At 40.1% G+C, this 22,156-nt stretch overlaps 1 protein-coding gene across 2 annotated transcripts; it reads right to left on the minus strand.

The window, feature by feature from the left end:
• Positions 1-10,012: 10,012 nt before the first annotated feature.
• On the minus strand, positions 10,013-21,817 carry sncgb (synuclein, gamma b (breast cancer-specific protein 1)). Of its 2 annotated transcripts, XM_039664799.2 has the most exons (7): positions 21,742-21,817; positions 21,371-21,649; positions 17,886-17,927; positions 17,678-17,805; positions 17,202-17,219; positions 13,696-13,743; positions 10,013-11,541 (listed from the first exon to the last, which is right to left on the minus strand). In XM_039664799.2, exons 2-7 carry the CDS (start codon positions 21,489-21,491, stop codon positions 11,533-11,535), a joined length of 366 nt encoding a protein of 121 aa, XP_039520733.1. In that variant the 5' UTR covers positions 21,492-21,649; positions 21,742-21,817; the 3' UTR covers positions 10,013-11,532. The 2 variants fall into 2 exon arrangements, with proteins under 2 accessions (XP_039520733.1, XP_039520734.1); XM_039664800.2 differs by lacking the exons at positions 17,202-17,219; positions 21,742-21,817 and having other exon boundaries at positions 21,371-21,722.
• Between the last annotated feature and the right edge of the window lie 339 nt (positions 21,818-22,156).

Raw genomic sequence — 22,156 nt, forward strand, 5'->3', positions numbered from 1 at the left:
TCTAAGTCTCACGGCCCTCTATCAGAATCCAGAGTTTTGGGAAGATTGGAGAAACTTAATTTTTCGCCTGAAAAAAAAACGTAAGGGGTACCACTGTCGTTTTTTTTTTCGGGCCGAATTTTTGAGTTTCGATATCTCAGCTCTGGAAGGGGCTAGAGCCTCCATTTTTGCACTCAGGTCTAAGACTCATGGCCCTCTATCATAATCCAGAGTTTTGAGAAGATTGGAGAAACTTAATTTTTCGCCTGAAAAAAAAAAACGTAAGGGGTACCACTGTCGTTTTTTTTTCGGGCCGAATTTTTGAGTTTCGATATCTCAGCTCTGGAAGGGGCTAGAGCCTCCATTTTTGCACTCAGGTCTAAGTCTCATGGCCCTCTTTCATAATCCAGAGTTTTGAGAAGATTGGAGAAACTTAATTTTTCGCCCGAAAAAAAAAAACGTAAGGGGTTCCACTGTCTTTTTTTCGGGCCGAATTTTTGAGTTCCGATATCTCAGCTCTGGAAGGGGCTAGAGCCTCCATTTTTGCACTCAGGTCTAAGTCTCACGGCCCTCTATCAGAATCCAGAGTTTTGGGAAGATTGGAGAAACTTAATTTTTCGCCTGAAAAAAAAAACGTAAGGGGTACCACTGTCGTTTTTTTTTTCGGGCCGAATTTTTGAGTTTCGATATCTCAGCTCTGGAAGGGGCTAGAGCCTCCATTTTTGCACTCAGGTCTAAGTCTCATGGCCCTCTATCATAATCCAGAGTTTTGAGAAGATTGGAGAAACTTAATTTTTCGCCTGAAAAAAAAAACGTAAGGGGTACCACTGTCGTTTTTTTTTTCGGGCAGAATTTTTGAGTTTCGATATCTCAGCTCTGGAAGGGGCTAGAGCCTCCATTTTTGCACTCAGGTCTAAGTCTCACGGCCCTCTATCAGAATCCAGAGTTTTGGGAAGATTGGAGAAACTTAATTTTTCGCCTGAAAAAAAAAACGTAAGGGGTACCACTGTCGTTTTTTTTTCGGGCCGAATTTTTGAGTTTCGATATCTCAGCTCTGGAAGGGGCTAGAGCCTCCATTTTTGCACTCAGGTCTGAGTCTCATGGCCCTCTATCAGAATCCAGAGTTTTGGGAAGATTGGAGAAACTTAATTTTTCGCCTGAAAAAAAAAAACGTAAGGGGTACCACTGTCGTTTTTTTTTCGGGCCGAATTTTTGAGTTTCGATATCTCAGCTCTGGAAGGGGCTAGAGCCTCCATTTTTGCACTCAGGTCTAAGTCTCATGACCCTCTATCATAATCCAGAGTTTTGAGAAGATTGGAGAAACTTAATTTTTCGCCTGAAAAAAAAAAACGTAAGGGGTACCACTGTCGTTTTTTTTTTTCGGGCCGAATTTTTGAGTTTTGATATCTCAGCTCTGGAAGGGGCTAGAGCCTCCATTTTTGCACTCAGGTCTAAGTCTCATGGCCCTCTATCATAATCCAGAGTTTTGAGAAGATTGGAGAAACTTAATTTTTCGCCTGAAAAAAAAAACGTAAGGGGTACCACTGTCGTTTTTTTTTTCGGGCCGAATTTTTGAGTTTCGATATCTCAGCTCTGGAAGGGGCTAGAGCCTCCATTTTTGCACTCAGGTCTAAGTCTCACGGCCCTCTATCAGAATCCAGAGTTTTGGGAAGATTGGAGAAACTTAATTTTTCGCCTGAAAAAAAAAACGTAAGGGGTACCACTGTCGTTTTTTTTTTTCGGGCCGAATTTTTGAGTTTCGATATCTCAGCTCTGGAAGGGGCTAGAGCCTCCATTTTTGCACTCAGGTCTAAGACTCATGGCCCTCTATCATAATCCAGAGTTTTGAGAAGATTGGAGAAACTTAATTTTTCGCCTGAAAAAAAAAACGTAAGGGGTACCACTGTCGTTTTTTTTTCGGGCCGAATTTTTGAGTTTCGATATCTCAGCTCTGGAAGGGGCTAGAGCCTCCATTTTTGCACTCAGGTCTAAGTCTCATGGCCCTCTTTCATAATCCAGAGTTTTGAGAAGATTGGAGAAACTTAATTTTTCGCCCGAAAAAAAAAACGTAAGGGGTACCACTGTCGTTTTTTTTTTCGGGCCGAATTTTTGAGTTTCGATATCTCAGCTCTGGAAGGGGCTAGAGCCTCCATTTTTGCACTCAGGTCTAAGTCTCAAGGCCCTCTATCATAATCCAGAGTTTTGAGAAGATTGGAGAAACTTAATTTTTCGCCTGAAAAAAAAACGTAAGGGGTACCACTGTCGTTTTTTTTCGGGCCGAATTTTTGAGTTTCGATATCTCAGCTCTGGAAGGGGCTAGAGCCTCCATTTTTGCACTCAGGTCTAAGTCTCATGGCCCTCTATCATAATCCAGAGTTTTGAGAAGATTGGAGAAACTTAATTTTTCGGCCGAAAAAAAAAACGTAAGGGGTTCCACTGTCTTTTTTTCGGGACGAATTTTTGAGTTCCGATATCTCAGCTCTGGAAGGGGCTAGAGCCTCCATTTTTGCACTCAGGTCTAAGTCTCATGGCCCTCTATCATAATCCAGAGTTTTGAGAAGATTGGAGAAACTTAATTTTTCGCCTGAAAAAAAAAAACGTAAGGGGTACCACTGTCGTTTTTTTTTCGGGCCGAATTTTTGAGTTTCGATATCTCAGCTCTGGAAAGGGGCTAGAGCCTCCATTTTTGCACTCAGGTCTAAGTCTCACGGCCCTCTATCAGAATCCGGAGTTTTGAGAAGATTGGAGAAACTTAATTTTTTTGCCTGAAAAAAAAACGTAAGGGGTACCACTGTCGTTTTTTTTTTCAAGCCGAATATTTGAGTTCCGATATCTCAGCTCTGGAAGGGGCTAGAGCCTCCATTTTTGCACTCAGGTCTAAGTCTCACGGCCCTCTATCAGAATCCAGAGTTTTGGGAAGATTGGAGAAACTTAATTTTTCGCCTGAAAAAAAAACGTAAGGGGTACCACTGTCGTTTTTTTTTTCGGGCCGAATTTTTGAGTTTCGATATCTCAGCTCTGGAAGGGGCTAGAGCCTCCATTTTTGCACTCAGGTCTAAGACTCATGGCCCTCTATCATAATCCAGAGTTTTGAGAAGATTGGAGAAACTTAATTTTTCGCCTGAAAAAAAAAAACGTAAGGGGTACCACTGTCGTTTTTTTTTCGGGCCGAATTTTTGAGTTTCGATATCTCAGCTCTGGAAGGGGCTAGAGCCTCCATTTTTGCACTCAGGTCTAAGTCTCATGGCCCTCTTTCATAATCCAGAGTTTTGAGAAGATTGGAGAAACTTAATTTTTCGCCCGAAAAAAAAAACGTAAGGGGTTCCACTGTCTTTTTTTCGGGCCGAATTTTTGAGTTCCGATATCTCAGCTCTGGAAGGGGCTAGAGCCTCCATTTTTGCACTCAGGTCTAAGTCTCACGGCCCTCTATCAGAATCCAGAGTTTTGGGAAGATTGGAGAAACTTAATTTTTCGCCTGAAAAAAAAAACGTAAGGGGTACCACTGTCGTTTTTTTTTTCGGGCCGAATTTTTGAGTTTCGATATCTCAGCTCTGGAAGGGGCTAGAGCCTCCATTTTTGCACTCAGGTCTAAGTCTCATGGCCCTCTATCATAATCCAGAGTTTTGAGAAGATTGGAGAAACTTAATTTTTCGCCTGAAAAAAAAAAACGTAAGGGGTACCACTGTTTTTTTTTTTTCGGGCCGAATTTTTGAGTTTCGATATCTCAGCTCTGGAAGGGGCTAGAGCCTCCATTTTTGCACTCAGGTCTAAGTCTCACGGCCCTCTATCAGAATCCAGAGTTTTGGGAAGATTGGAGAAACTTAATTTTTCGCCTGAAAAAAAACGTAAGGGGTACCACTGTCGTTTTTTTTTTCGGGCCGAATTTTTGAGTTTCGATATCTCAGCTCTGGAAGGGGCTAGAGCCTCCATTGTTGCACTCAGGTCTAAGACTCATGGCCCTCTATCATAATCCAGAGTTTTGAGAAGATTGGAGAAACTTAATTTTTCGCCTGAAAAAAAAAACGTAAGGGGTACCACTGTCGTTTTTTTTTCGGGCCGAATTTTTGAGTTTCGATATCTCAGCTCTGGAAGGGGCTAGAGCCTCCATTTTTGCACTCAGGTCTAAGACTCATGGCCCTCTATCATAATCCAGAGTTTTGAGAAGATTGAAGAAACTTAATTTTTCGCCTGAAAAAAAAAACGTAAGGGGTACCACTGTCGTTTTTTTTTTTGGCCGAATTTTTGAGTTTCGATATCTCAGCTCTGGAAGGGGCTAGAGCCTCCATTTTTGCACTCAGGTCTAAGACTCATGGCCCTCTATCATAATCCAGAGTTTTGAGAAGATTGGAGAAACTTAATTTTTCGCCTGAAAAAAAAACGTAAGGGGTACCACTGTCGTTTTTTTTTCGGGCCGAATTTTTGAGTTTCGATATCTCAGCTCTGGAAGGGGCAAGAGCCTCAATTTTTGCACTCAGGTCTAAGTCTCATGGCCCTCTATCATAATCCAGAGTTTTGAGAAGATTGGAGAAACTTAATTTTTCGCCCGAAAAAAAAAAAAACGTAAGGGGTACCACTGTCGTTTTTTTTTTTCGGGCCGAATTTTTGAGTTTCGATATCTCAGCTCTGGAAGGGGCTAGAGCCTCCATTTTTGCACTCAGGTCTAAGTCTCATGGCCCTCTATCATAATCCAGAGTTTTGAGAAGATTGGAGAAACTTAATTTTTCGCCTGAAAAAAAAAACGTAAGGGGTACCACTGTTTTTTTTTTTTCGGGCCGAATTTTTGAGTTTCGATATCTCAGCTCTGGAAGGGGCTAGAGCCTCCATTTTTGCACTCAGGTCTAAGTCTCACGGCCCTCTATCAGAATCCAGAGTTTTGGGAAGATTGGAGAAACTTAATTTTTCGCCTGAAAAAAAAACGTAAGGGGTACCACTGTTGTTTTTTTTTCGGGCCGAATTTTTGAGTTTCGATATCTCAGCTCTGGAAGGGGCTAGAGCCTCCATTTTTGCACTCAGGTCTAAGACTCATGGCCCTCTATCATAATCCAGAGTTTTGAGAAGATTGGAGAAACTTAATTTTTCGCCTGAAAAAAAAAAACGTAAGGGGTACCACTGTCGTTTTTTTTTCGGGCCGAATTTTTGAGTTTCGATATCTCAGCTCTGGAAGGGGCTAGAGCCTCCATTTTTGCACTCAGGTCTAAGACTCATGGCCCTCTATCATAATCCAGAGTTTTGAGAAGATTGAAGAAACTTAATTTTTCGCCTGAAAAAAAAAACGTAAGGGGTACCACTGTCGTTTTTTTTTTTGGCCGAATTTTTGAGTTTCGATATCTCAGCTCTGGAAGGGGCTAGAGCCTCCATTTTTGCACTCAGGTCTAAGACTCATGGTCCTCTATCATAATCCAGAGTTTTGAGAAGATTGGAGAAACTTAATTTTTCGCCTGAAAAAAAAAACGTAAGGGGTACCACTGTCGTTTTTTTTTCGGGCCGAATTTTTGAGTTTCGATATCACAGCTCTGGAAGGGGCAAGAGCCTCAATTTTTGCACTCAGGTCTAAGTCTCATGGCCCTCTATCATAATCCAGAGTTTTGAGAAGATTGGAGAAACTTAATTTTTCGCCCGAAAAAAAAAAACGTAAGGGGTACCACTGTCGTTTTTTTTTTTCGGGCCGAATTTTTGAGTTTCGATATCTCAGCTCTGGAAGGGGCTAGAATCTCCATTTTTGCACTCAGGTCTAAGTCTCATGGCCCTCTATCATAATCCAGAGTTTTGAGAAGATTGGAGAAACTTAATTTTTCGCCTGAAAAAAAAACGTAAGGGGTACCACTGTCGTTTTTTTTTCGGGCCGAATTTTTGAGTTTCGATATCTCAGCTCTGGAAGGGGCTAGAGCCTCCATTTTTGCACTCAGGTCTAAGTCTCATGGCCCTCTTTCATAATCCAGAGTTTTGAGAAGATTGGAGAAACTTAATTTTTTGCCCGAAAAAAAAAACGTAAGGGGTACCACTGTCGTTTTTTTTTTCGGGCCGAATTTTTGAGTTTCGATATCTCAGCTCTGGAAGGGGCTAGAGCCTCCATTTTTGCACTCAGGTCTAAGTCTCATGGCCCTCTATCATAATCCAGAGTTTTGAGAAGATTGGAGAAACTTAATTTTTTGCCTGAAAAAAAAAAACGTAAGGGGTACCACTGTCGTTTTTTTTTCGGGCCGAATTTTTGAGTTTCGATATCTCAGCTCTGGAAGGGGCTAGAGCCTCCATTTTTGCACTCAGGTCTAAGTCTCATGGCCCTCTATCATAATCCAGAGTTTTGAGAAGATTGGAGAAACGTAATTTTTCGCCCGAAAAAAAAAACGTAATGGGTACCACTGTCGTTTTTTTTTCGGGACGAATTTTTGAGTTCCGATATCTCAGCTCTGGAAGGGGCTAGAGCCTCCATTTTTGCACTCAGGTCTAAGTCTCACGGCCCTCTATCAGAATCCAGAGTTTTGGGAAGATTGAAGAAACTTAATTTTTCGCCTGAAAAAAAAAACGTAAGGGGTACCACTGTCGTTTTTTTTTCGGGCCGAATTTTTGAGTTTCGATATCTCAGCTCTGGAAGGGGCTAGAGCCTCCATTTTTGCACTCAGGTCTAAGACTCATGGCCCTCTATCATAATCCAGAGTTTTGAGAAGATTGGAGAAACTTAATTTTTCGCCTGAAAAAAAAAACGTAAGGGGTACCACTGTCGTTTTTTTTTCGGGCCGAATTTTTGAGTTTCGATATCTCAGCTCTGGAAGGGGCTAGAGCCTCCATTTTTGCACTCAGGTCTAAGACTCATGGCCCTCTATCATAATCCAGAGTTTTGAGAAGATTGGAGAAACTTAATTTTTCGCCTGAAAAAAAAAAACGTAAGGGGTACCACTGTCGTTTTTTTTTCGGGCCGAATTTTTGAGTTTCGATATCTCAGCTCTGGAAGGGGCTAGAGCCTCCATTTTTGCACTCAGGTCTAAGACTCATGGCCCTCTATCATAATCCAGTGTTTTGAGAAGATTGGAGAAACTTAATTTTTCGCCTGAAAAAAAAAAACGTAAGGGGTACCACTGTCGTTTTTTTTTCGGGCCGAATTTTTGAGTTTCGATATCTCAGCTCTGGAAGGGGCAAGAGCCTCAATTTTTGCACTCAGGTCTAAGTCTCATGGCCCTCTATCATAATCCAGAGTTTTGAGAAGATTGGAGAAACTTAATTTTTCGCCCGAAAAAAAAAAAACGTAAGGGGTACCACTGTCGTTTTTTTTTTTTTCGGGCCGAATTTTTGAGTTTCGATATCTCAGCTCTGGAAGGGGCTAGAGCCTCCATTTTTGCACTCAGGTCTAAGTCTCATGGCCCTCTATCATAATCCAGAGTTTTGAGAAGATTGGAGAAACTTAATTTTTCGCCTGAAAAAAAAACGTAAGGGGTACCACTGTCGTTTTTTTTTCGGGCCGAATTTTTGAGTTTCGATATCTCAGCTCTGGAAGGGGCTAGAGCCTCCATTTTTGCACTCAGGTCTAAGTCTCATGGCCCTCTTTCATAATCCAGAGTTTTGAGAAGATTGGAGAAACTTAATTTTTCGCCCGAAAAAAAAAACGTAAGGGGTACCACTGTCGTTTTTTTTTTCGGGCCGAATTTTTGAGTTTCGATATCTCAGCTCTGGAAGGGGCTAGAGCCTCCATTTTTGCACTCAGGTCTAAGTCTCATGGCCCTCTATCATAATCCAGAGTTTTGAGAAGATTGGAGAAACTTAATTTTTCGCCTGAAAAAAAAAAAACGTAAGGGGTACCACTGTCGTTTTTTTTTCGGGCCGAATTTTTGAGTTTCGATATCTCAGCTCTGGAAGGGGCTAGAGCCTCCATTTTTGCACTCAGGTCTAAGTCTCATGGCCCTCTATCATAATCCAGAGTTTTGAGAAGATTGGAGAAACGTAATTTTTCGCCCGAAAAAAAAAACGTAAGGGGTACCACTGTCGTTTTTTTTTTTCGGGCCGAATTTTTGAGTTTCGATATCTCAGCTCTGGAAGGGGCTAGAGCCTCCATTTTTGCACTCAGGTCTAAATCCCATGGCCCTCTATCAGAATCCAGAGTTTTGGGAAGATCAGAGAAACTTATTTTTCGCACTAAAAAAATATTATTTTTATATAAGCGATGGCGACTGGTTGGTTTATATGGCACGACCAGTCGCCATCGCTTATTCCTCTTGACGATCCATCTGTGCAGCACTGCTGTTGAGAAAATCCTGTAGCTCCATTGTACTTGCTGAATCCATAAGGGGTCAGGTCGTTCTGTCAGCGAGGGCCAGAAAGAACGATAGGATTTAATTGCAATAAACAACCATTTATTCACAAAGAGAGAAGTAGCAGGTGCAGATGCAAAGATCAGTCTCTGGCGGGGCACTGGCAACGCAGGGACGCAGATGGGCAGACTCCAGGAATCCAGGCTGGAACAGGCGATCCGGGGAAACAGACAAGACAGGAAATGGAAGGAGACACGTGATAATCCAGAGAGCCTCAACAATGATCTGACAAAGACAGGACAAACTCACACACAATATATAGGGTGCCGTGATGAGAAACAGCTGACGCTGATCCGCTCATCAGCCGCAATCACGAGCCACACCTACCAATACACACACACATACCATACTCACAGTGCGAGGGCGAGACAGTGAATCCATGAACCGTGACAGGTCTATATCTACTCTACAGACGTTTTTAAATCTAAACGCAAAAAAGCAATGAAGTTGTCAGACATCCATTAGTGCATGCGAGGGAAACAACTGGAAATACAGCGATGGTGGTCCGCTCCATACTCGACAACGACGGAATCCAATGGCGTGCATGGGCAAAGGTATAATATGTGTAATAAATTGCATGAAATAATCCCGAAAAAAGCACAAACACAGTTGAGGGTGACGCTAACAGACAGCAGACAAACGACTAGCAGTGAAAGCAGCGTCAATCCACCTGTCACTCAAGTGGCCACGCCCTTAATTATGCAGAACTTTAAGTCTTAATATTATTTAAACGGATGAGTTGTAAAAAAAAAAAAAAAAATCACCCCCCTCAAAGTCTTCATGAAGGGCAAAACTAGTGATACAGAACAAAACAATTATTTGCCACCAGGCTGTAAACAGGTTTTTTTTGCTGTGAAGTTGGGCATTTTAACATGGGGGAGATACAGATTTGACTCGCTTTTGCAGTCAGCCTCAAGCGGCCAGTCGATGAATTGCAGTTTAATTCACTTCCGTATTGGTTTCAAGAGAGAGACGGGGAGGTTGTCGCCATAGACAGTAAAAGAAATGGACACAGCGACCCTATTGATTTCAACAGAGAAGACTGAAGCCTGATTATTGCACTTCCTGCCTGATGTCTGAGCAACTGCACAGGCTCAAACTGAGCTTGATGACAGTCTGACAGTTGTAAATCTTCTAGTAGCTGGGCCAAGACAAATTTGAATCACCTAATTCCTCAAAGATGTTGTTGAAATATATTGTCCCGTTGCTTTTATGGAATCTCTATCTTTGGGCTTCTCCCTTGACTTTATGCCTCCATGTCCCCCCCGATTGCCTCATAGTGAAAGATTACCTTTAGTGATAAATAATGGACAAATGGACGCCTCAGATATAAAGTTATTCGCTGTCAAAGTGATGCCAAAATGAATGGGTCAATGGGATGCTAACAGCAGGTGAAGTTCTGCTACAATGCCGGCTCCCGCGAGGCATTCTTGACCAGGTGAAATTAGTGCTTTCTTACAATACTAATGAGAATTTTTAATTAAAGTATATTACAAACTTTTCATTTAGACCCCAAAGAATCAAATTAACTTGTATGAAAATGGCATTATATGACCCCTTTGATTCTACTCAATACCTAAACTTAACAACTACCTTACTAACTATTAATAAGCAGCAATTAAGAGTTTTCTGAGGCAAATGTTGTAGTTAATAGTGAGAACTGTACCATATTTTTAGTGCATAGTACATCTGCAAATCCCACCCGCAAAACCAAAAATGACACATATTCGGCATAGATTTCAACAAAACTCTTTATTTCACTTATACAGTTTATAAAATCAGCTTGCCTGCTTTGATGCCAACATAAAAGATACGTGGGACATTTGTTTGTTTGTGTGTGTGTGTGTGTGTTTGTTTGTGTGTGTGTGTTTCAGAGAGAACAAAGAGAGACAGGCTCAAAGAAAGAAAGCTTGAGAAGAGTGTGTTTTTGTGTTTTTAATTGTGTGTGTGTGTGCATGTGTGTGAATAACCGAGTGCTGATAAGGCAACATGCAGTCTTCAGTTTTTTGTGGGTTCAAAGAAAGAACAAACTGCAATGTTTGATAGCTTTGTCTTAGTTACCTACAGCAGACACAAGCCTGGGGTGGATCTGAACACGCCGTTGAGTGAAAGGACAGGGACGGGTTTGGGCGGCCATGACGGCAAGGCTAAATGAAGATGAAGACGGTCATCTTATTAGTAAAGATCTACACTTCTTAGCATTCCCTTGGTAAAACACAGTTCCTAGAGTCAGCATATAGCACAATGCTACAGAACAGACCAAAGACAAACTTTGCAACGGCGTTGTAGTATTGCTTTTACATTGGCATCACAAATTCATGATCGCACACCGACTTCACATGCATTGCAACAAAATCAGGACGAAACAGAATGTGTTTGAAGATTTGATCTCTTTCAACAACATCGAAAGACTGTCTTTTCTTGTTGTCGATCCTAGCAGCCGTAGGATTCAAAAACCCCTTTTCAACAGACCCATTTTGAACCAAACCTCACATGTACAAGCTAATGAAGAGATGCAAGTCTAGCACAGCTACATCAATACAGATAATCTTTTTTGTTTGTTTTACAGTATCTATGTATACAGTATGCGTTCACATTTTGTGAATAAACATATTTGTTCTTACTCTAACAAATCACACCATAATTGGTCAAGCACACAGTAACTCTATTCTGCACACACACACTGAACTAAAGGAATGTAATGTATCTCTTAATGTACTTACAACTTGTCATTGCGTACATTGCAGCATTTTCAAGACTACATAAATAAAAAAAATGGCTATGATCTCACAAAGATCCAGACGCACATTGCTACATGCCCTGATGAAATGAGATGTATTGCTTTTCTTACATTACTGGTCATGCGGGTATCTTTTTTTTTCTTCTTTTTTTTCAGACATGGTCCTAAAACACAACCTCAACCTCTGATGAAGCCTCTGGGCTTCACGGTTCCTGTCCATTTTTTTTGTGTAAGAAGTGAGTGAGGGTGTATGTTTGATCGTGTCTGATAAGGTGTGGACGGGCAGAGGGATGACAATAACACTAGAGAACAGTATGATGCCACCACAGATGAAGAGGAGGGAAAGCGTCACACATCTAAAGGTTACAGGGCTCAGGGAAAGTCTTTTTCAACTCTGGTTTTCCATATGGTTACAAAAAAATATCGGTAACATCTGGAGTCGGGTCGAGGTGAGGCTTTGGAGCAGAAACTCAGAGGTAAGGGAGGGGACCGTTTCAGCTTCAGCCCTCTGGACTAATAACCCTGATGAACCAAAAGAAAAATATTGATGATGAACACAGATTAAGTCATTCTTATCTGCACAGATGCTTTAGACTTACTTTCCATAGAGAGAGTTATATTATATTTTATAAACAAAAGCAAATTTTGATATTGATGGCTGCAACCAACACATTCTCATCCCAAAAAGTCATATAACTGACGTTTTGGGACGTCTTTTGACCATATGTCAATATTCGCCTTTTTAGGGCCCCCTTAAACGTCGGTAAATGGCGATCCCGGGCCGTCATACAACTGACGCTTTACCTTTAACATCAGTTAGGTGATGGGTTAGGTGACGGGTTAGGTTTAGGTCTGGGGTAGAGTTAGGATCCCATAACCTCATCTACCGACGTTTAAGGGGGCCCTAAAAAGGCGAATATTGACGTATGGTCAAAAGACGTCCCAAAACGTCAGTTATATGACTTTTTGGGGTGAGACTGCGCTGCTGCAACACACTACAAAACAGTTGGGACAGAGGCATAGCAAAAGTGAAAAGATTATAAAGGTTAGATTATCCAACTATTTTGAAACAAGCAAAGATGGGTCATGGCTCACCACTTTGTGCCAAAAAGCATGAGAGAATTGTCAACAAATTAAAAAAATCCCATTTCTCAATGCAAGATTGCACAGAATTTATGTATTTCACCATCTACCACAAATAATATTGTGAAAAGATTCCAGAGAAATCTGAGAGCTCTGTTCGTTTGAGCCCTCACTACTCACTACTCAGTTAAATACAGCCACATGTGCTCAGGAGAAAACCCTTTTAACTTAACATACTCTGACGGTGCATCAATAAATCCACTTGAATCTCAATTTACAAAATTGAAAGCTTTACATCAGTTCTATGTGGAGATGCTGTCAAGTTCTTATCTCAGATGGTCTAAAAGACAGTGGGAATGTGTGCTGTTGTCAGATGAGTCCATGTTTCAGTTTGTTTTGGGGAAAAACAGACATGGAGTTCACGGTCCCAAAAACGAAAGGGACAATTCAGAGTTTCATAAGTGACAGGTGCAAAAGCAAACATCCGTCCTGGTATTGAGTTGCAACAGTGTGGGTTACTTGCATATGTGTGAGGACATCACTGACATGGAGGCATATTTGGATTGTACAGAGACATAAACTGCCTTAAAGATGGCATCTTTCCTGGGAAGCAGACAATGCCAGGCCTCATTCTGCACGTGCTACAAGTGAGTGGTTTCTAGACACTCTGTACCAGCAGATCTGTCTCTTATTGAAGTAACCATCATGAAAAGGAGAATCAGGCCATGATGACCACAGACGGTTGAGTGGCTTTCTTGTATCAGACAAAGATTGGGCAAATATTGCACTTGCAACACTTCAGCAATTAGTATCCTCAATTCCAAAATGATTAAAAAATGTAATTAAAAGGTGATTATCCAGTGGTAAACATGCTTCTGTCCCAACTTTTGTGGAGTGTGTTGCAGCCATCAAAATCAAAACTTGTTTATATGTACAAAATAAAATTAAGTTGGTCAGGGAAAACATATATTTTCTTTTATATTTGTCAGTTAAATAGAGGTTCAAAAGAATTAACAAAATCACAGATTCTTGATTTGATTGGACATTCTGTAAAATGCAAACTATTCTGGAAATGGGGTTGTATAAAGCATTCAATCATTCTAAAATATGATATATTTTAGAATAAAGAATATTATAGATAATTCATATATTTACTATACACTACAAACTACTGTTCAAAACTTGGATACTTTTATTCAGCATGAACACATTAAATTGATTTAAAGCAAAAAAAATTAAAATATTATTTTAAAATATTTTTTCATTTGAAATAAATGCTGTTCTTTTGAATTTATAATCAACAACGAATCCTAAAAGAAAATGTGCCAAGCAAAACTGTCTTCAAAAAAATTTTGAGCAACAAATCAGCATATCATAATGATTTCTATAGGATCATGTGACACTAAAGACTGGATGCTGAAAATTCAGCTTTGCCATCACAGGAACAAATTACTAATATATATTGCAAATATAATATATTTGTTAAAATATATATTAAAATAGAAAATAGTTATTTTAATTTGCAATATTTCATAACATTACTGTTTTTATCTTATTGTTTGATCAATTGTGCTTTCTTTTCTCTGTACTCACCTCTCCTCCCTCTCCTCCTTCCATGCCACCCCCATGGGAGAAGTCACCCTGTGGAATACAGACACCATTAAGATCCACGATACGGCTGCTCCTGTCTTAAGCTCCGCCTGTCATTCATATGTTCAGCAGTCAATCTTCATAAAGAGCTCAATAACATTGCTTTTGTCATAGCCATACTAAAGAATATCCATTCAGACATGCAGGGATGCAGCACAGCCACAGGCCTCGGCTCTCAGACACTCCCTGTGCAGAGGGACAATGTCTCTTTACTGCAGTGTTATGACTGCTATCTCTGCAGGGATGGAGGGAAGGAGGGAGGGATGTAATTGATGGCCATGGAGTTCCCGTGGAAGGTGAATGCAGCTGGCAGGCACATCTTCTTCCACAGTCTCTCTCTCTCTCTCTCTCTCTCTCTATTTGTTCTGCTCTTCTGCTGAGTCACTGTCACTGTCCTCCTCAAAGGACTCAGTCTTAGTCCTAGCTTTCTTCTCTACATCTGTAACATTTGCCAAAAAGGATAGTCGTTTCAGAGGCGGAGTAAGTTCGATAATAATGAGAGATTGCGAAGACAACCATCTGTGACTTCATTTTGATCTTAGAAGTGTGCGTATGCTAAAATCCACACCAATGTTCAGATTTATCAACACAACATCAGGTTCCAAGCAGACATATGCACTTTTATTTATGACAGCTTAGGAGTACTGCAGGTATTTTGCAGAACCGCAGAGCCATACGTCTCAGCAGTCAGAGGACGTCTCAGACCGGAGCTTATAGCGTCATTAAGGATAAAGCGGTTGGGTGGGGTTGAGCATTTCGTTAAAGTAACACCAGGGAACTTTTCAACCTTCATAATATATTTTCAAGTCTCTTGTAATGGTATATCGACTTACAATAGGTTGAATGACACGTCTGCCATAGCCTGACGGGGTCTGTAGCGTTTTTAATCGTACTTTTAAACGTCGGGTTTCGGGTAGTAACCGCCGAACAAAGAGAACTACAAAATTCAACTGCTTGACGGCATATACGCCACTTCCACCACCACCCTCACTTCCTTAAAATCGGACGTGCGAGCCAAATGTTATAGTCATGGGCGAAGCAGCACAGAAAAACAAGAAAGCAAAGGTTTTATCGGAGGAAAGCAAAAAGATAAAAAGAGAAAGTGATCGCGTTAAAGGCAGAACGAAGATCAACTTTGGGCCAGCGGGTCCTGGCGTGAGCTGAAGGAGGAGGAGGGGGCCGACCGATGCGGAGTTGGCTATCATGCTTTTGGACTTGTACGTTATCTTTGTTTAGGTTTTTTTTTTTTTTTTTTGTCTGCCTTACTATGTTACGGAAGCTATCTTATCCTTATATTCAAAATAAAGTTAACTGATGTTTTAACTTCTAAACGGCATGTACAAGTTTGGTAGGGGCTACATTCATGCAAGGAAATATATAAGATGTGCAAAATCATATTTTAGGATACCTAACATGTCTGTGATATTCGTTTATTTTTCTTGCCTCAAGCTATAATGCAAATCGATTTGTAAAATTTGCAGATTCATTTATGGTAGCTTGATATTATAATATTGATGATATATGGTTATTATCTACCACTCAAACATTGCTTTGAAGTATCATATAGATTCAGGAAAACGGTAAACAATAGACTATAGGCTACTATAATAACGCTGGCTTGTAAACTTGAGCATCGCGATCATTTGTTGTTAGAAAATAAAAATAAAACCCCCGAAATTATTTTCATATGACATGCTGAAATATATGCCACTGTACCTGGGATGAATTCATTTCACACACACGACGCAAGCAGGATGTGACATCCTCCTACAGTGTTCAGGGCTATCATGGTTGTCAACAAAGGCGTGTGCATGTAGGATGACAGAGTCTGCAACAATAGTAGAGGACAATACTGTTTCCCAACTGTAGGGGGACCCCAAGAGCAAAAACTACCTAGTGTTACTTTAAGGTACAGCTTACAGTAATGGAGACGGCTAGGGTTAGTGGTTGAAGTGAGGTATGCGATCCTCAGCACCCTAACTTCAGGTGCTGCTGTTCTCAGACTGCTGTGACGTGTGCTTCTGTGGTTCTGCAGTTACATCTAAGCGGCGATATTAATAATACGGGATTTGATTCTTACAGTGTGAATTTGCTAAAATCCATGTTTTCGGATTCTCAACCTTTTTGACTCCAAGGCCCAATGTCCATAACAATAAATATTCTTGAAATCACACTTTTATACTTGGGCTTTCTCGTATAGCCTATATTCAAGACTGTGATGGGAAGTTGGGAATCCTAGTTATTAAGAGAGTAAATAAAAATAAGAAATATCTAGATTTTTTTTGCCGTTTTATCTTATTTCAATGTGTGTTTTGTTTTTAAGTCATCTTGAGGCCCCCTTGGAACTTTGCTGTGGCCCCTGGTTGAGAACCACTATCTAAGATTAAATGTAGGGTGGTGTCTATGCTACATTTTATAAATGAGACCCCGGTGACCTTAAAGTAAAAGTGTAAAAAGTGCACCAATGAATCTTACTAAATACCAAGAATGTAAATGTATATAGGGTCATTTTGATTTAATTTTGAAGCACAATTGCTCTCTGAATATCTATAATCAGAGTTAAAAACCTTATGATAACCCATTTTGAGAATGAAAACTGATCTGTGACTTCTATAAAAGTTTTTGTACAATACAGAATTTTAAGGACTTTTGTGTATATTAATAAATACATATTAATGTATGTATTAAACTATGTTTTGAAGGCAAAACGTTGGATCTAGATAAACATTATTCCTGACTATTATTGAACTTGTTAAAATTTATAAGACCATTATTTAACATTATTTGAAAAGAAGAAACAGCAAGTAATATTGTGCAGGGAAACATGCAATATCCATGAGCAGTTAGAAATGCACACTGCTTCTGGTAGAAGACATGACAGAGTGCACAGGCTGTTAGTTGATGCAATGATTGTATTAGACAGGTAAATATAAGGATAGATCTTGATGATGCTATTAGTGTAGTTTCAGAATTGACTTATTTGTCAGTGACTAAATCTTCAGTGTTTTTATTGTTAGCTAAAACTACATTAATTGGAATATTGCTGAAATAAAAAAGAATATAAATATTAGATTCAAAATTTAACTTAAAGAAACAAACTAATTTGAAACTAAATGAAATATTATTTATATACTAGTATATAAATAATACTAAAACAACATGAATCTGCTCCCTTGAGTTCTGAGCAGAAGTAGAGTTTTCTTTCCAGGAAATTGCTGAACACTGACAAGTCATGAACTTTAAGGGAATCCAGGTAATCAATGCAGCCATTTGATCTCATTATGCACAATGAAGAGAATGACTCCATTGGGGATTGAACGAAGCCAACTGAACTCTACTGTTATATGGATGGTTGCGCACATTTGCCCCATCAGTGTGTTGTCAAACAGCAGTCAGCTAAATGTAAAGCTCAGTCTCATAAACCATTCTCAAGCTCATTTAATAAGCACCTCATATAAAGCCTCATCCTGTCAACAGCACAGTTGTACGGGGGGAAACAAACAGAATATGTTAAACACAAAACACAGTATAAATACAGTAGCCACATGTAGAACAGTGCAGTATTATCAAACAAAACTGCCTTTAGTAGTTAACAGGTTAGACATGGATCCGTTAGGCTAGACTTAGAGGTCTTTGAAATGCAATACACATGAAATATTAAACAGAAAGATAAGTATGGCTATTTTTGGAGATGGTCCTCATCGCAGAACACGAAATCCAGGGGGAGGAGTAGGCTACATATATCTAAACCTACTGCCCCCTGATCACTAACCCCACCCCTAATCTTACCCATCTACCCCCCTTAGATCTGGATCCAACTCCGCCCCCTGGATCTCGTGTACTGCAATGAGGTGCTACTGGATTTTTGGGTCATCTAAAAGGACGATATGCCGGTGGAGAATCGCATGAGAGCGCTGTCACTCACCGGGTTGACCATGCCAGTTGATGCACCCACATTCTCCAATCCCTCTGCTGTCTTCTGCCCCATTTCATTAGCACTGCCTACCACTGTTTCACCCACAATATTCGCCTGGTCGGTGGTCCTGTGGGCAACTGTGAGGGATAGTGTATGTCAATGACTTCTCGATTCTCAATTTCTATTTTCTAAAGAGGCACACCTATTAATTTCTCACCTGTGTTTACACCTGACACCACTCCCTCCTTTGTCTTGTTGCCTGAAAGAAATGCACATGAAATGTTCTTTATGAGAATGGTGCAAAAACCTCATTTTACGGAAGAATGAGCTCCATGTAGAAGAAAAGCCACCCTATTGATGTTCTGAGTCGAAATGTGAAATATAGGAGCCCGTTCTCATCCCAAAGCGCCATATAGGACGCTTTTGCAAAAGCGTAAATATCCAACGCACATGGCACCCTTTAACGTGAAATGAGACGCAGATATATTTGGGCAGATGGCGCCCCCTAGTGGTCTAACCCTTACCCCACACCATACCTAAACTTAACCATTAACCGAAGCGTCTCATTAGACGTTAAAGGGTGCCATGTGCGTTGGATATTTACGCTTTTGCAAAAGCGTCCTATATGGCGCTTTGGGATGAGAACGCGTACCTAAACTTAACCATTAACCGAAGCGTCTCATTAGACGTTAAAGGGTGCCATGTGCGTTGGATATTTACGCTTTTGCAAAAGCGTCCTATATGGCGCTTTGGGATGAGAACGCGTTGAATATAGGCCTACTCTGCGGTTCAAAAGTTCAGGGTTGGTAAGATTTTTTTTTTTTTTATGTTTTTGAAAGAAGTCTCACCAAGGCTGCATTTGTTTGATCAAAAACACAGTGAAAAGAGTAAGTGAAATATTATTATAATTAAAAATAATTTTCAAATTATTGTCATCAATGTTGAAGACAGTTGTGCTGCTTAGAATTTTTGTGGAATGAGAAACTCTTTAATCAGTAGAAAGTTCAAAAGAACAGCATTTGTTTAAAATAAAAACCTATGGGTTATTATGAATGCCTTTAATGACATTTTTGGCCAATTTAATGTACTCTTTCTGAATAAAAGTTCTCTCTCTTATTTATTTATTTATTTATTTATTTTTAATCTTACTGACCCAAAACTTTTGTCAGTAACAAACGGTAGTGTAAATAGTTTTACATAGATATAGTCATAATAATAGACAATATTATTAGAACAGCATGAATAATTTGTGCTGCATCTTCGCTGTCGTGCTGTATACGCACTGTGTGTGTGTATAAGTGAAAAATTATATAAATGCACAAACACATTAAGCATTAGCAATATGCAAATATGCAAAGTACACAGATTTTTAAAAATGTGCAACATACATGAGACATTAAGACATACAAAATGCAAGTCTCATGTCATGTTTAAGCAATCTGATCTCATCATTTAATCCTGCTCACGTCTCTATTCACAGTTGATAGAGGACTGTTCAGATCAGTGCAAATAGAGGGGAATTCCAGCACCACTTTAAAGCCTATAAGATACCAAACACTTCATTAACAGACGCTTCAAAGAGTTTGTCTGTCAGTCTTACATCCACCCTCAATATCATTATATTCCACAGATCACAGCCATGATGTCATCATACATTTAAAAATTCAACACAAAGGACATCATTTCAGCTGTTCGGTTATTAGTGCAATCTAAGCAGATGTTGAAATGGTGTAATATTTGGATGCAACCTGCTTCCATATTTCAGTATGTCTTCAATTTATATTTATACTTCACTCGGTCTATCCCTCTCTATTCTTAGAGTTCCCTTCCCTCTCCCTCTCTTTCTCTATCTCTCTATCTTTCTTTACATGAAAGCTTAGTTTTGAGTAGTTTCTACATGGCTGAGCACATCTGCTCCCCTGCAGTCTTGCAGGAGATCACTTTACATACGTCCAAGTCTATCTGCTTTTCAAATACACATTATCTGTTTGTTGGAGGAATCTGAGCTGCTCATTGATAAAGGGTTTGCAAGATCGGTTGCAGTCGAGGAGATCAGCGTAAGACCCTGCGTCATACACGAATGCTGACGACACTGCATCTTCAGAAAATCAAAGGATCAAAGGCCATTCACAGTACCAAACGCAGTAGCTTTCTCACTCACCAACAGAGAATAAGTAACCTACCTTCGTAACAATCAACCTGAGTAATGATTTCACACCCTAGTGCACACAATGCCATACAAGCACTCTGAGGTCTCCAGACAATACATGTACTTCGATGAGAGCGGATTTGCAGGCCTGTGACCTCTGCACAGGTGACCTTGGGGGAGGAGTGCTTATAAAGATTACATCACACCCAAATGCATGCTAGGTTGATTGTTGATCTGATTGGATTAGGTAAGATTACCAATGTCGATTTATAGGTGATGAAAATTACATTGAGGTGAGAGTTTTGAGTGTCTGGGGCGCTCTATGGTGTGTAGGTCATTTTGAGACGCTGTCCATTACATTGGCCGTGCAGTAAATAGTCATCTTTTTACGGTCTCAGTCGTCTGTCGTGTTCTCCTTATGCCATCTGTTCATTTCTGTTGTGATGAGCATAAGCACACGCTATGGGGCTACAAGCCTATGACATAACACTGAGCTCTCCACCTAATTTCTCCATCTCTCTCGCTACGGTGGCATAGGGAGAGGATGAGCGTTAGTCATCTCAGTCCACTCACAACCAGGCAGATCCTGCTGCATCGGCACACGCTCTCTCTCACACACATATACGCATGGAGACGGCAAGCACAGAGGGGGAGGGAGTAAATGCTGCAGTGCTCAGCTGATCCGCTCCCTTTATGCCCCCCCTTACTTTCTCTCTCGTTCACATGCACATAAACACTTTATAATGCATGGAGGATGGAATCCTCTATTCATGTATTCATGTAATATTGGACAGATAAACAACAGTTATGCATGAAATAAGTTGAAAAATGCAAATCTCTGCCTAAAAATGGCCTTTCTACAGCGTAGTGCACTATGCATTTTTATGCATGAATAAAGAATTAGTAACGGCACCAAATCTTGGTATACTATGCTTTGTTAAATTGTATGTTATATTATATTATTAAAATATATAATATTATATAAATAATTACAACTTGCCTTAAATTAAATAAAAACAAAATTATTTAAATTATTAAGTGTAACTGTATAAAACGTGTTTGTGTTTCTGTTAAAAAAACATTATTTTTTTATTTTTAAAAATTCATCTGAAATATTAGTGCATGCTGATATTGTCATTGTATTTATAAGCTTTTACTTTGTCCCGTTCAGGTCTGTACTACCATCACTCTCTCTCTCCTTCACCACACCCCAGGTTTTGTTTTGCACCATTTATGCAGCATTGTTTTTATTTTTATTTTATTTTTTATCATTCTTGAATCTCACATTCGCAGCTGCCTCCATCTACACTCTCCCAGATCATCAGCAGACTGGAGCACAACCTCTCTGAGACCCTCCTCTCAAAAAACACGCACACACACACATATATTAATGAAATGCAGACTCATCCATCACATCTACATTAAATCCATAGGGAAATAATTGCAAAGACCCTTACAGAACACAGCTATTATTATCACTGTCTGTAATACTGCATTATTTTACCCTGCGTGGGACACACACAGAGAGAGTAGCAGCAAACATCTGCACTTACCCACATACATGACTCCTTCCTTGGTCCTGAGAGCTGCCTCTTCAACCCCAGCTTTAGTTTTCTCAGCGGCGGCCACCACTCCTTCCTTGGCCATGGAGAATCCCTTCATTAGAGCATCCATCCTGGACGTTGACTTTGACTATGGTGCTCTGCAGACGGACTGGGCCTGGCAGTGTTTGCGAGGGCTGACGGTGTCTGGCTAAATGCTGAAAGTTTCAGATGACAGGAGAGAGGAATACAGAGAGATTCTGCGCCGGGAAAGATGGATACACGGACACCCTGGACAGAAAGCAGTAGAATGAGAGTGAGAAAGAGAGAGAGAGAGAGAGAGGTGAGCAGGCGCAAGAGAACAGGATGCAGAGAGACAGAACCTGCTGGATGCTGCAGTGCATTTAAGTCGTGCTGCGGCTACAGCCTCCACCCACACCCCCCACCACACACACACACACACACACACAGCAGACGTGCACTGCTTCTCACAGCAATGTAGAACACAGACTGATTACATATTTATTACGCTCTAGCCAGCAGTGCATTAAAACCAGATGATTTTTTACAATTATTGCTATCCTCTTGCATCTTGGGGACATGTGCTCTGCCCCATAAAGATTCTTTATTTCTTTATGGGAATTAATATGCGTGTATAAACATTCTTATCTGGCCCATGTATATAATAATTTACCATAACCAAAGTAAAAAAATATTTGTGTGAGTAAATATATATATATATATATATATATATATATATATATATATATACAGTATATATGTGTGTCTGTGTGTGTG

The sequence above is a fragment of the Pimephales promelas genome, chromosome 17, assembly GCF_988280905.1.
Source record: "Pimephales promelas chromosome 17, fPimPro1.hap1.1, whole genome shotgun sequence".
In the NCBI taxonomy this organism is placed as follows: Eukaryota; Metazoa; Chordata; class Actinopteri; order Cypriniformes; family Leuciscidae; genus Pimephales; species Pimephales promelas.